General features: G+C 43.6%; 1 protein-coding gene across 2 annotated transcripts in view; it reads left to right on the top strand.

Annotated features, from left to right (window-relative positions):
* Positions 1 to 14960, top strand: part of LOC139559209 (nuclear ubiquitous casein and cyclin-dependent kinase substrate 1-like) — a 29080-nt gene extending 14120 nt beyond the window's left edge. Inside the window, exons 6-8 of one of the 2 annotated variants that reach the window (XM_071375003.1) lie at positions 65 to 211; positions 9891 to 10049; positions 10208 to 14960. In XM_071375003.1, the coding sequence (XP_071231104.1) occupies positions 65 to 211; positions 9891 to 10049; positions 10208 to 10482 (581 nt within the window). In that variant the 3' untranslated portion in view covers positions 10483 to 14960. The remainder of the gene's footprint in view (positions 1 to 64; positions 212 to 9890; positions 10050 to 10207) is intronic. The other variant, XM_071375011.1, reaches the window with a different exon arrangement.
* The last annotated feature ends 427 nt before the right edge of the window (positions 14961 to 15387 follow it).

Here is a 15387-nt window from a genome sequence, read left to right as displayed (position 1 = left end):
GTGTGTACGCCAGTTATAATATGACTGTGTGTTTATAACCTGGCTACACATTTCTGTTTGTTAGATGACAGTGATGAGGAGGTGAGTCGTAAGGTGCGTACGGTGCGCCAGGCTGCCACCAAGGCTGTGTCTAAACAGAGAGAGATCTTGCTGGGAGACGGAGGCAGTGAGGACGAGGAACGCGAAGACAAGGAGGAGGCCTTCGCAGACCGTAAGTCAACCACTCAAAACAAAACGGGCCTACCCGGACCTAGCCCTTGATCATGACTCTGTTCCATTACATTACAAATAAGTCTTTGAATTGAAGGCATAGGCCTGGGCAATATGGCCAAAATATAATATCACGGTATTAAAAAAATTAAAATAATTGTCTGTATAAAATTTGCTTAGTGCGTGACCCTAGGGTGGCAACACATACATTCTGAGTGATTTAAATGGGTCTTTCTTGATTCTGATTGTTTTATACTGTTCAATTCAACTTCAAGAAAAGACAAACTAGCTGTTTGCAGTTGTAAGAAACACAAACGAATAAGGTAATTGTAGTAAGCTAGTGGATTTATATTAAGAAGCAAAGTGAAAATGTCATTGTCATCAACATTGTTATATGTGCTGTAATGACCATGCAGACTGAACGCAAGTGTCTTGGGGTAGAGGAATAACAAATGTGTTCCTTGAGTGACGGGGCGGGGCTAAGTCTGTGTGGAAAGTGGCATTTGGAGAGATGACTCAATTAGCGAAGTAACTATAAAAGTGGAGGTACACACAGCGTATTCCATGTAACAAACCAAACATTCAAATCCCGCTGTAGAAGGTAAACTAAAAACCCAAACAGGTTTGTGCATCATTACCGTTATAATGTAGAATACGGTATACCGCCCAGCACTACGAAGGTGTCTTCTGTATGGGGGGAGTTTTGTAAAGAGCCCCGATGTTCGGTTTGAACATTAACACGCAACGCTTGACGCACGGTTTTGGAAGCATAAGGACCTTTATCTTTCATATAGCGTAAATCATAAAAAAGGTTAATGGAGACACCTTTGATAGGGTTAGTGTTCCCACAGGCCATATCTCCATGTTCCAGCGCTTGTTTAATTAAGACAGACCACCTGTGCTATTTAGCTATCTAGCATGATCCGAATTATGGAACGCCGTTTGGGTCTTTGCATGTCAAAAAGGATACACGTCAAATAACACTATTTGATGTGTCAAATAAAATTTTTGACCAATCAGGACCTGAATATGACTGCACGTCACATAATATTTTAACGTGTTCACATTTTTTACGTGGTTATTACACATTGATTACACTATCACTCGTATTTCATATGTCTCATCGATACATATTCTATGATGCTGGTAAAGTTGTCTCGCACGCGTACAGTGCTGGTCATAAAAAAAGCTAGCTAGCTGATGGATGCAAACAATGTTCTTCCCCAAAAACATAGCAAAACGGCAATCTGTATCAGTAGCTATAGTTAGCTAGCTAACTATAACTTGGTGTCGTCATCTAAAATGACCTTCATTTATATGATGGTTTTTGATTTGATTAATGGTGGTCGGGACCCATATATGTGAAGCTAGCCACAATAAGGATTAGCCACAATAGTCGACTTTGCGGTTAGCCTACAAAAAGAAATTATGCCATTGACAGTGATGCAAATAAACAGTACAATTATGCCATGAGGTTGGAATGTTATATAAAACCAACAAAAGACAATTTGTTAAGTTGTCAGCGCCGACAGAGATGGCCACCTCGCTTCACGTTCCTAGGAAACTATGCAGTATTTAGTTTTTTTATGTGTTATTTCTTACATTGTTACCCCAGGAAATCTTAGGTTTTATTACATACAGTCGGGAGGAACTATTGGATATAAGAGCGACGTCAACTCACCAACATTACGACCAGGAATACGACTTTCCCGAAGCGGATCCTCTGTTTGGTCCATCACCCAGGACAATGGATTGGATCCCAGCCGGCGACCCAAAACAACGGCTCCGCAGAAGGGGCAGACGGAGCGGTCTTCTGGTCAGGCTCCGCAGACGGGCACATCGCGCTCTACTCCCTAGCCTACTACTTGCCAATGTCCAGTCTCTTGACAACAAGGTAGACGAAATCCGAGCGAGGGTTGCCTTCCAGAGAGACATTAGAGACTGTAACGTTCTTTGTTTCACGGAAACATGGCTCACTCGAGACACGCTATCGGAAGCGGTACAGCCACCTTGTTTCTTCACGCATCGCGCCAACAGAAACAAGCATCTCTCTAGTGAGAAGAAGGGTGGGGGTGTATGCCTTATGATTAACGAGACGTGGTGTGATCATAACATACAGGAACTAAAGTCCTTTTGTTCACCTGACTTAGAATACCTTACAGTCAAATGCCGACCTCATTATCTACCAAGAGAATTCTCTTCGATCATAATCACAGTCATATATATTCTCCCTCAAGCAGAATCATCAACGGCCCTGAAAGAACTTAATTTGACTCTATGTAAACTGGAAACCACATATCCTGAGGCTGCATTTATTGTAGCTGGGGATTTTAACAAGGCTAATCTGAAAACAAGGCTCCCTAAATTTTACCAGCATATCGATTGCGCGACCCGGGCTGGCAAAACCCTGGATCATTGTTATTCTAAATTCTGCGACGCATATGAAGCACAGCCCCGCCCTACTTTCGGAAAAGCTGACCACGACTCCATTTTGTTGCTCCCAGCCTATAGACAGAAACTAAAACAGGAAGCACCCATGCTCAGGTCTGTTCATCGCTGGTCCGACCAATCGGATTCCACGCTTCAAGATTGCTTCAATCACGTGGACTGGGATATGTTCCGCATAGCGTCGAACAACAACATTGATGAACACGCTGATTCGGTGAGCGAGTTTTTTAGCAAGTGCATCAGTGATGTTGTACCCACAGCGTCTATTAAAACATTCCCCAACCAGAAACCGTGGATTGATGGCAGCATTCGCACAAAACTGAAAGCGCGAACCACTGCTTTTAATCAGGGCAAGGTGATCAGAAACATGACCGAAATCAGTGTAGCTATTCCCTCCGCAAGGCAATCAAACAAGCTAAGCGTCAGTATAGAGACAAAGTGGAGTCGCATTTCAACAGCTCAGACACGAGGGGTATGTGGCAGGGTCTACAGTCAATCACGGACTACAAAACAAAAACCAGCCCCGTCGCGGACCACGATGTCTTGCTCCCAGACAAACTAAACAACTTCTTTGCTCGCTTTGAGGACAATACAGTGCCACTGACACGGCCCGCTACCAAAGCCTGCGGGCTCTCCTTCACTGCAGCCAACGTGATGTAAAACATTTAAACGTGTTAACCCTCGCAAGGCTGCAGGCCCAGACGGCATCCCCGGCCACGTCCTCAGAGCATGCGCTGGCTGGTGTGTTTATGGACATATTGACATATTCAATCAATCCTTATCCCAGTCTGCTGTTCCCACATGCTTCAAGAGGGCAACCATTGTTCCTGTTCCCAAGAAAGCAAAGGTAACTGAGCTAAATGACTACCGCCCCGTAGCACTCACTTCCGTCACCATGAAGTGCTTTGAGAGACTAGTCAAGCACCATATCGCCTCCACCCTACCAGACACCCTAGACCCACTCCAATTTGCCTATACCCACTCCAACTGCACACTGCCCTAACCCATCTGGACAAGAGGAATACCTATGTAAGAATGCTGTTCATCGACTACAGGTCAGCATTTAACACCATAGTACCCTCCAAACTCGTCATTAAGCTCGAGACCCTGCCCGCCCTGTGCAACTGGGTCCTGGACTTCCTGACGGGCCTCCCCCAGGTGGAGGGTAGGTAACATCTCCACCCCGCTGATCCTCAACATTGGGGCCCCACAAGGGGGCATTCTCAGCCCTCTCCTGTACTCCCTGTTCACCCATGACTGCGTGGTCATGCACGCCTCCAACTCAGCCATCAAGTTTACAGACGACACTACAGTGGTAGGCTTGATTACCAACAATGACAAGATGGCCTACCGGGAGGAGGTGAGGGCCCTCGGAGTGTGGTGTCAGGAAAATAACCTCGCACTCAATGTCAACAAAACAAAAGAGATGATCGTGGACTTCAGGAAACAGCAGAGGGAGCAGCCCCCTAGGAAAGACTTCTATTTTAGCCCTTGGCATCGCAGACGCTCGCGAGCAGTGTGGGTGCAATAATTGAATAACATGGATTTCTACATTCATTTTGCGCCGCTCGCGCATGCGACGTGTCCGGTCTCGTCAGCATGTGATTGCGGGACTCTGAAACAACTGTGAATTGAGCCACATTTATTGTCAACCAATGTGTATTGAACACTATTCCCGATGAGAAACAATACTGCATGGATGTTTTGGAGTCTGATAACTCTGAGAATGTTGGGGAAAAATCTCTTTGGTATTGAGTGAGCTCATTTCCCATTTCATTGATCCCCAGTCCTTAGGTAAAGCTGTACAGTGCAATATGAATGTCCATGCACACAATAGGCTGACTGGGTAGGTCATTTCACACAGTCAGTCCTGCGATAAGAGCTACAACGCTAATATTTGCGTAAACTCTTAAGTTGTGTTCTGTGGGTGTCACCGAGTAGACTGATACCCCATTTCATTGCTTCACATTCCAACCTTGTTTAACATGATCTAGTATAAATATGGCATGATTCCACCAATTGTAACCATCACTTTCAAAGAGGTACTTTTATTTTGAAGGCAATCCGCAAATTCCACTATTGTGCCTAATCTTTATTGTGGCTAGCTTCGCAACACATCCCGGTCCGGTTGAGCCTCACTAGCCAGGTGAAGCTAGCTGGCTGCTTATAACGTCAGCTTTGGGCAACCCGGGTTAAGTAGCTGACTAGCTATTTTGTTTTCATGAACTGAAGTACAATTTCAATAGGCGAACAACAAGTGGCTACCTAGCTAATACTTACTTACAAGGATTCCTAAATCATTGTTAAGAATAATGAAAATGACTGCAGTTTCTACTGGTCATTGCTAGCTAGCTACCCCAGAAGTTGCGGGCGATTAAATCAGTCCTTATTACAAGCGCGGTATTGTAAACACATCGTTCGTGGCCGGTGTGTGCTTGTTTGTACAGCTTTGACAGTGCTACTGATAGTGTTGGCGCTTGCCTTGCACGTGAAAATTCAGCACACACAACATTCTATAATAGAATTGTGTTATTTGACGTGTAACTTTTTTGACACGCAAAGACCCAAACGGCGTTCCATACCGAATACCTGTGTCTAACAGAAAAATACTGTTGGCTGCAAATGTGATAAGGCTGGTCTTAAGTGTGTATTTTGCATTTGTGAAATTATTTTTGATGTGATATGAAATTAAAGGGATTTATGGTTCTAGAACCGTATTGCAACTGAGAATAGATTCGCGTTTAGATGTATTTGTCTGTTTTGCCTGCCAGTGCCCGTCTACCGCTGAAAATAACAAGGTCCTTGAACCTTAAGGAGTATCGGTAACATTAGGCTCCTTAAGAGTACATCTTGGAATTGCCAGGGACCTCAAGATACGGTATTATCACGATATTATCACAAAATGTATTGTGATTATCACAACAACAAAAAAATCTTTATACACACACACACTACCGTTCAAAAGTTTGGGGTCACTTAGAAATGTCCTTGTTTTTGAAAGAAAAGCACTTTTTCATTTTAGAATAACATCAAATTGATCAGAAATACATTGTAGACATTTAATGTTGTAAATGACTATTGTAGCTGGAAACGGCAGATTTCTTTCAAAAAATGTTTTATGCAATATCTACATAGGCATACAGAGGCCCATTTTATCAGCAACCATCACTCCTGTGTTCCAATGGCACGTTGTGCTAGCTAATCCAAGTTTATCATTTTAAAAGGCTAATTAATCATTAGAACCATTTTATGTTAGCATAGCTGAAAACTGTTGTCCTTATTAAAGAAGCAAGAAAACTGGCCTTCTTTAGACTAGTTGAGTATCTGGGGCATCAGCGTTTGTGGGTTCGATTACAGGATCAAAATGGCCAGAAACAAAGGACTTTCTTCTGAAACTCGTCAGTCTATTCTTGTTCTGAGTAATGAACGCTATTCCATGCGAGAAATTGCCAAGACACTGAAGATCTCGTACCACACTGTGTACAACTCCCTTCACAGAACAGTGCAAACTGTCTCTAACCAGAATAGAAGGAGTGGGAGGCCCCGGTGCACAACTGAGCAAGAGGACAAGTACATTAGAGTGTCTAGTTTGAGATACAGACGCCTCAACTGGCAGAAGTCCTCAACTGGCAGCTTCATTAAATAGTACCCCGCAAAACACCAGTCTCAACGTCAACAGTAAAGAGACGACTCCGGGATGCTGGCGTTCTAGGCAGAGTTCCTCTGTCCAGTATCTGTTTTTTGCCCGTCTTAATCTTTTCTTTTTCAAATCAAATTTTGTTGGTCACATACACATGGTTAGCAGATGTTAATGCGAGTGTAGTGAAATGCTTGTGCTTCTAGTTCTGACCGTGCAGTAATATCTAACAAGGAATCTTAACAATTTCACAACAACTACCGTATACACACAAGTATAAAGGAATGAATAAGAATATGTACATATAAATATATGGATGGGCGATGGCCGAATGGCATAGGCAAGATGCAGCAGATGGTATAGAGTACAGTATATACATATGAGATGAGTAATGTAGGGTATGTAAGCATTATATAAAGTGGCATTGTTTAAAGTGACTAGTGATACATTTATTACATCCAGTTTCTAATTATTAAAGTGGCTGGAGTTGAGTCAGTATGTTGGCAGCAGCCACTCCATGTTAGTGATGACTGTTTAACAGTCTGATGGCCTTGAGATAGAAGCTGTTTTTCAGTCTATCGGTCCCAGCTTTGATGCACCTGTACTGGCCTCGCCTTCTGGATGATAGCGGGGTGAACAGGCAGTGGCTCGGGTGATTGTTGTCCTTGATGATCTTTTTGGCCTTCCTGTAACATTGGGTGGTGTAGGTGTCCTGGAGAGCAGATAGTTTGCCCCCGGTGATGCGTTGTGCAGACCTCACTACCCTCTGGAGAGCCTTACAGTTGTGGGCGGCGCAGTTGCCGTACCAGGCGGTGATACAGCCCGACAGGATGCTCTCGGTTGTGCATCTGTAAAAGTTTTAGGTGACAAGCCAAATTTCTTCAACCTCTTGAGGTAATTTTCCACCTTCTCCTCTACTGTCCTGTCGATGTGGATAGGGGGGTGCTCCCTCTGCTGTTTCCTGAATTCCTGACACCACACTCCGAGGGCCCTCACCTCCTCCCCGTAGGCTGCCTCGTTGTTGTTGGTAATCAAGCCTACCACTGTAGTGTCATCTGCAAACTTGATGATTGAGTTGGAGACGTGCATGGCTACGCAGTCATGGGTGAACAGGGAGTACAGGAGAGGGCTGAGAACGCACCCTTGTGAGTCCCCAGTGTTGAGGATCAGCGGGGTGGAGATGTTGTTTCCTACCCCCACCACCTGGGGGTGGCCCGTCAGAATGTCCAGGACCCAGTTGCACAGGGTGGGGTCGAAACCCAGGGTCTTGAGCTTAATGACGAGTTTGGAGGGTACTATTGGGTTAAATGCTGAGCTGTAATCGATGAACAGCATTCTTACATAGGTATTCCTCTTGTCCAAATGGGTTAGGGCAGTGTAATTGCAATTGCGTCGCCTGTGGACCTATTGGGGCGGTAAGCAAATTGGAGTGGGTCTAGGGTGTCAGGTAGGGTGGAGGTGATATGGTGCTTGATTAGTCTCTCAAAGCACTTCATGGTGACAGAAGTGAGTGCTACGGGGCGGTAGTCATTTAGCTCAGTTACCTTAGCTTTCTTGGGAACAGGAACAATGGTGGCCCTCTTGAAGCATGTGGGAACAGCACACTGGGATAGGAATTGATTGAATATGTCCGTAAACACACCAGCCAGCTGGTCTGCACATGCTCTGAGGACGCGGCTAGGGATGCCGTCTGGGCCGGCAGCCTTGCAAGGGGTAACACGTTTAAATGTTTTACTTTATTGGCCAGTCTGTGATATGGCTTTTTCTTTGCAACTCTGCCTAGAAGGCCAGCATCCTGGAGTCGCCACTTCGCTGTTGACGTTGAGACTGGTGTTTTGCGGGTACTATTTAATGAAGCTGCCAGTTGAGGACTATCTCAAACTAGACACTCTAATGTACTTTCCTCTTGCTCAGTTGTGCACCGGGGCCTCCCACTCCTATTCTGGTTAGAGACAGTTTGCGCTGTTCTGTGAAGGGAGTAGTACATAGCGTGGTACGAGATCTTCAGTTTCTTGGTAATTTCTCGCATGGAATAGCCTTCATTTCTCAGAATAAGAATAGACTGACGAGTTTCAGAAGAAAGTCCTTTGTTTCTGTCCATTTTGAGCCTGTAATCAAACCCACAAATGCTGATGCTACAGATACTCAACTAGTCTAAAGAAGGTCAGTTTTCTTGCTTCTTTAATCAGGATAACAGTTTTTAGCTATGCTAACATAATTGCAAAAGTGTTTTCTAATGATATACTTAGATTAGCTAACGCAATGTGCCATTGGAACACAGGAGTGATGGTTGCTGGTAATGGGCCTCTGTACGCCTATGTAGATATTCTATAAAAAAATCTGCCGTTTCCAGCTACATTAACAATGTCTACACTGTATTTCTGATCAATTTTATATTTTAATGGACAAAAAATGTGCTTTTCAAAAACAATGAAATATCCAAGTGACCTCTAACTTTTGAACGGTAGTGTGTGTGCATATAAACTGCAAACTCGAGCAAAAATAATGTTGCAATATTGTCAAAATCATGCAATCTTCATAGACAAACATTTGCAGTAGAATGGCCCATTCTGAAGAGCTCAGTGACTTTCAACGTTGCACCGTCATAGGATGCCACCTTTGCAACAAGTCAGTTTGTAAAATTTCTGCTCTGCTAGAGCTGCCCCGGTCAACTGTAAGTGCAGTTATTGGGAAGTGGAAACGTCTGGGAGCATCAACTGCTCAGCCGCAAATTGATAGTCCACACAAGCTCACAGAACGGGATTGCCGAGTGCTGTAGCGTGTAAGAACGGTCTGTCCTCGGTTTCAACACTCACTACTGAGTTCCAAAGAACTGTTCGTCGGGAGCTTCAAGAAATGGGTTTCCATGGCCGAGCAGCCGCACACAAGTCTAAGATCACCATGCGCAATGCCAAGCGCCGGCTGGAGTGGTGTAAAGCTCGCCGCAGTGGAAACGCATTCTCTGGAGTGATGAATCACGCTTCACAATCTGGGTTTGGCGGATGCCAGGCGAATGCTACCTGGCTGAATGCATAGTGCCAACGGTAAAGTTTGCTGGAGGAAGAATAATGGTCTGCGGCTGTTTTTCATGGTTCATGCCCCTTGGTACCAGTGAAGGGGAATCTTAACGCTATAGTGTTCAATGACATTCTAGATGATTCAGTGCTTTCAACTTTGTGGCAACAGTTTGGGGAAGGCCCTTTCCTGTTTCAGCATGACAATGCCCCCTGTGCACAAAGGAAGGTCCATACAGAAATGGTTTGTCAAGTTCGGTGTGGAAGAACTTGACTAGCCTGCACAGAGCCCTGACTTCAACAGCGAGCCAGGCCTAATCGCCCAACGTCAGTGCCCGACCTCACTAATGCTCTTTTGACTGAATGGAAGCAAGTCCCCGCAGCAATGTTCAAACATCTAGTGCAAAGCCTCCCAGAAGACTGGTGGCTGTTACAGCAGCAAAGGGGGGACCAACTACATATTAATGCCCATGATTCTGGAATGAGATGTTTGACGAGCAGGTGACCACATACTTTTGGCCATGTAGTGTATTTGTCAGGTGAAATTACCAATAATCACCACCTCGTCCTCCTCTCTCTAGCTGATGAGTCGGGCAGTGATGAAGACTTCATGGTTGAGGATGATGATGATAGTGACTATGGCCGCTCCAAGAACAAGAGGAGCAGCAAGAAGGTGATCAAACGGAGCCGGCCAGAAAGGAAGGAAAAGAAATCCCCCAAACCACGACTAAAGGCCACTGGTAGGACCGCTCACCATGAATCAATCACCCATTTTCTTCAGAACTGCAAGCATCGGTTGTTAAATGCTTTTTTCAGATAATGTGTAAGTATCTTCCCAGCCTCAACTTCATTGAATGAATGTGTATCCATAACTTTGTGTGTGCCTCTCCTCCCCCAGTGACCCCCAGCCCAATGAAAGGAAAGGGTAAAGGTCGCCCCAGTGCTGCCAAGGCCCTGGAGAAGAGCTCGCCCAAAGAGGAGGAAGAGGAGGAGCCAGAGAGCCCTCTGGAGGAAGAGGAGGAGGAGGTGGTGGTGAAGAAAGACTCCTCCCCCAGTCCCAAGAAAACGAAGGAGGCACCCGGGAAGGAGAAGAAGGAAAAGGAAGATGAGGAGGAGGAGGAGGAGGAAGAGGAGGACGGATCGGAAGAGGATGTGCCCTCTGGGGAAGACTAGACCCACAGAAGTCCCACCTCTCTCTCTCTCTCTCTCTCTCTCTCCCCCCCTCCCCTTCCCTCTCTCTTTACCTTCTCAAGTTTTTGTTTCTCTTGGTTTAGAGTTTATTTTGGTTTCATTGGTGGCCTGGCTCAATGGTTTGAACCTCGTGCGGATTTGTTGTTTAGTGTTTGTTGTTTAGTGTCTGGCTTCCCGTAATGACTGACTGACTGAGGACATCGTATCTGTGTGCATAAGAACATGCATACCATATGGCTGTGAGGGATGGAAGGAAAGAACAAGTGAGATTTTACTCCATCTCTCTGAACATGTCCCATTCCTCCATCACTGTCCCCTCTGCTCAGCCACACCTCTACTGGCACACCTCTTCTCTTTTTCATCTCCCTCTCCGCAGTGACTGCATTAGTCTTTCCTACACAAGTCTGTGTGAAGCTCAGAAAACGGTTCTTTAGGTTTTGTTAGTTTGCCTTTCTGAGAGCTCCGTGCTAGTGGACATCTGTCCTCAACAGTCAATTGAAGTGTGGAGTCACTCGTTTTCTTTCTGCAGGCTGATGTGTGTGTAAGTGAGCCTTCTATTAAAAAAAAAATATATATATATATTCTAGCCATCTTCTTTATCTGCTGAGTTCTCCATTCCCCTCCTCCCCATGTAATCTCTGGTCTGACATGACTGGATAGGTGAAAGCTATGTAGTATAACCCTTGCTTGACCTATCCAGTAGTGTTAGATCAGTGATTACTGAGCCCTGGGTTTGTTCAGCCTGTCTGGGTTAGGGTTTCCATCTCTATCCTGGTTTCTCAGTGGACTGCTGTTGTCCAATCAAAGCACTGTTTTTTTTTTTATTCACTGTGCCACAATACCCATTGGTTTAGTTACAGCCCAATGCTGACTGAATCAGAGAAGGCCACACTGGAGACTCGGAGGGAGTATATGTAAGCGTGTTAGATTGTTTTCCCTTAGGTCCTGTGCCCACTCACCCCATACCGCTGTACCGACACTGACAAAGTGCTTTTTAAACACTCAAACACAATACGTTTTAAGGAAGGTTTTACGGTTATTTTAAATGTTAACTTGGTTGAATTAATGCTGTTGTATTTCCACCAACTCCGAAGTTAAGCTCTGGCCCCGTGTCAAAGACCTTCACTATAACACATACACAAAGCTTGTTTTGTTATTGAATATGTAACTGTTCAGTCGTGCTTTGAGATCAATTGTTTTGATTTTATTATAAAGCAAATAGGCAGAATAATTGGCATTGGACAAATAACAGTCAGCGCACATCCAACACATTTTTACATGATATTCAATATAACAGTACATTCATAGTACAAGGAACAGAGTTGAAGATCACTTTGGAGTAGTAGTATGTTATTGTGCTTTAAACAGAGAGATTGCTCTGAGCTGTAAATGGTTAATTATGTCTTGAGAGAGGGGGTCATGGAAGCAGGTCCTAGATCAGCCCTAAGAGTCTGTTTGCTGTGTGCTGGTACTACCAGTGTGTGGTTGTGATGGAGCACACACTCAGGGGGTTTGGTGTTTCCTCACCCTAGACCCTCTACCATTGGTTTGTGGTTCTGAGATTTTGGCTGTCTCTGTGCTGGGCATGACACAAGCATAAACCATACACCCATGCCAACACACACACTACCCTGGCATGGCCAGAGCATCCTTTCATTGTTCAACCCTTTGTGCCAGGCATCCACAAGCCTTTTTTAATTGAATCGAGAGTTGTTTTTTTGAGAGCCCCTAAAATGATTTTTTTGTTGTTACTTTGTTTCAATTCTCTATTCAGATTTTTTGTAATGTTTGTTTTTTTAAGAAAATAAATAAAATGTATCTTGATTTTAAAAAGAAAAGTCGACCCTATCCATGTTTTTCTGCTGGGTTTAGGCAGACTGGGAGAGCAGACCCAGCAACTCCTTTCTGTTCCACTCTTCTCCTTTTCTCTCATTCTATCGCTCATCTCACGCGCTCTTCCTCCTGCTCTCAGCTCATACTTACTCCTTCCCTCTCTCACACACACACGGCTCATTCACCTCAGACAGAGAAGAAGTCAGGATGTTGATGTAGTCAACAGTGATGCCGGCTTATGTTTTGCTCTATACCTCTCCTCTGCTCTCCTCTACAACCAATAAACACTAGCTGCATTTCCCCTATTCTGCCCTTCACAGATCTGATAGGGCTGGATAAGTGACAGCAATAGAACCCCACAGGGTGCCATAATACCCATAAAACCTAGCGGTCAAACGGAAATGGTTCCAATTGTTTTTCCACCATACATTTTAGAAACACTTAAAATAAGGGCTGTGTTTTGTTTAGGCTTACACTGGCGATGTTTTGATAACCATGTAAATATCTCTCAGACAAGGTGACTTATTAATTATATTTGGCTCTATTTACTCTGATTTGAAAATGCTAATTAGCATCAAAGTAGACATTAGCAAGACTACAAATCCCTGCAAGCTCCTGCATGTCATCTCAAGCTGACATCTTTGCTAACAGGTAAATTGTCAATGTAAAACTTGCACAAGACAGTTCACAGAATTGTCCATTTTACATAAATTTTGCCAATTTATTAGTTAACCCAGAGATTCTTACCTTTTGCCTCGATTTAGGGGTCTTATCCAGATCATCATGGCATTTGTAGTTCTTTATGATATCCACATTAGCAGCTAATAAGCATTTAATTTTAGGTGGGTAAATACAGGCTAATATATTAAGTCACCTTGTATCCTAGAGATTCACAGCGTTATCAAAACGTCACGCCAGGGTACGCCTACACGAAACACCGTCCTTATTTTATTTGAAGTGTTTCTAAAATCCACTATGGGAAAAATGAATGGTGGATAAACGATTGGAACCATTTCCTTTTTTGACCGCTAGGTATTATGACTCATACTGTGGTACTCTATATGAAGGAATCTAGGTCAAACCACTGCTTATGCCTTCCCGGTTGTTTCAGATCTGCAAATAGGAGTGTACAAGGGCAGAAGTGAAAGAGAAGGCATGAAATGAGTGCAAGAGAATGTTTGTTACTCCTCCCTGCGTTGAAAAATATTTTTGAGCCAAACCTATGGTATTGTAAAGCATTCTTGGTCTGTGGGTTCATTATTGTTTTTGCTGAGAATTAAAGCTAGTAGTAATTAAAACAAGTTTGGGCGCTTAAAGATTGACTCGGTTTCTTATTGCCTTATATTCCCTTGGTACTACTAAACTAGAGGAGCTCTTGGTATGGTGTGATGCATGGGGATTGGAGGGATGTTAGGGTGAATACTAAACCTGTAGATCTGAAATGATTCCACCCGGCCTACAGGAGTGCCTAGGGTGTTGGGGCTAGTGGTCGCTTTGGAATTCAGCAAATGAGTGCTCTGTCTCGGATGTTGACCAACTGAAGCCATAGATCTAACAGTATTAGAGGATGACATGACATGGGGGGGGGGGTCTGTCATCAAAGAAAATAATGAAATAGAAGACCTAGCTGACTGAGATCAAAGCTGTTTTTAAACCAAGGGACCACTGTATGTATATATTTTTGGACCTATTCAGACCCAATGATGTTCTGACCAGTACCAAATCGCTCAAGACTGCAAATATGTGCCCTAGAAGATGTTTCAGCAGACCCAAAGCGAACCTTGGTTCTGGTGCACTTTCCCTGGTACCCTCCTGACGGCAGTGGACAAGTGTTGATATGTCCAACTCCAAACTGGCCCCAATAGGTCCAAGCACTTCTGTAGATCAAAGATGGGTATTAGCAAATTTTGATGACAAAAATCAAACGTTATTGATTACCAAATTGCCTATTCAAGCCTTGGCTACACATGGGCCTTCGGGTTAGGAGTTGATTTGGATTGGTCATCTTAGAATAGGGCTTGTATCATGTTCCTGAATGACACTGAATGCTTGTACTGTGTGGGGTTTCTGTGTCCAGGCAGTAGGGGCTCCTACACAGGGCTATAAGGTCCATACTTCTGGCTTCTTTTCTGCTAGTTAATCGAATGATTCATGTCACTGGTTGGCCAGAGAACTCTCTTACATGGTAAGAGGTTTGAATCAGGGGAAGGATTGAAACAAGTAGTGCTCTGTACCTCCAGGCCCATATTTGAATCCCCCTGTTTAACATGAACACATGACCATGATAAACAATGGATTTACTATTTCTTTCCCATCCTTTCTTCAGTATCCCTGCATTTATATTGCTTTTCATTAGTTTTTTTCTATGTATCTTAAATTGTACTGGCAATGTAAATGTAAGCAAAATTGTGATTCTTACAGGTGATTGCGCCGAGAAGCTTTTGTCAGTGTTGTGGAATGGGAACGCTGAACTGTTGAATATTTTGCATGTTGTGGAAAAGTGAGTAGCGACGATGATGGTAATGATGATGATGAAGGCAATATTGTGGTCTTAAAGTATTAACGACAACAATGATGTTGATGACATTTTGGTTTCCCGGCTTCTAATAAAGGCAACCTACTTTTTATACGGATTTAACTAGTTGTTTTGTGATGTCGAGCTCTGTGTTTCATGTGTGAGTAGGGTTGCACAGCTACCAGTATTTTAACAAAGTTACCAGAACATTTAGTAATTTTGGTAATTAACATGTTATCTATGGCTATCTTGGGTAACTTTGGTAATTTATACTTCAATAACTTTTAAATGTATTCATTCATAGTATAAATGTTCTATATCTGTGTCCATATTGTTCATGAGTTTCTAGTGGATAGACCATGTGGTTAAAGAGAAAATAGCCTAATTAGTTAAAAGCATTAATCAACAAAGGCATTTTCAATTAACTCTGTTTTGGTGCCAACACATTAACAAAGACATATTGACATAGTAAAATAAATAAAAGTTAGTAAAAAAAAAAAGCTGTCATACATTTTATTTTATATGATCTTATTTGATAT

The sequence above is a fragment of the Salvelinus alpinus genome, chromosome 2 (genome assembly GCF_045679555.1).
Source record: "Salvelinus alpinus chromosome 2, SLU_Salpinus.1, whole genome shotgun sequence".
NCBI lineage: Eukaryota > Metazoa > Chordata > Actinopteri > Salmoniformes > Salmonidae > Salvelinus > Salvelinus alpinus.
This window is presented reverse-complemented; position numbering and strand designations above follow the sequence as displayed.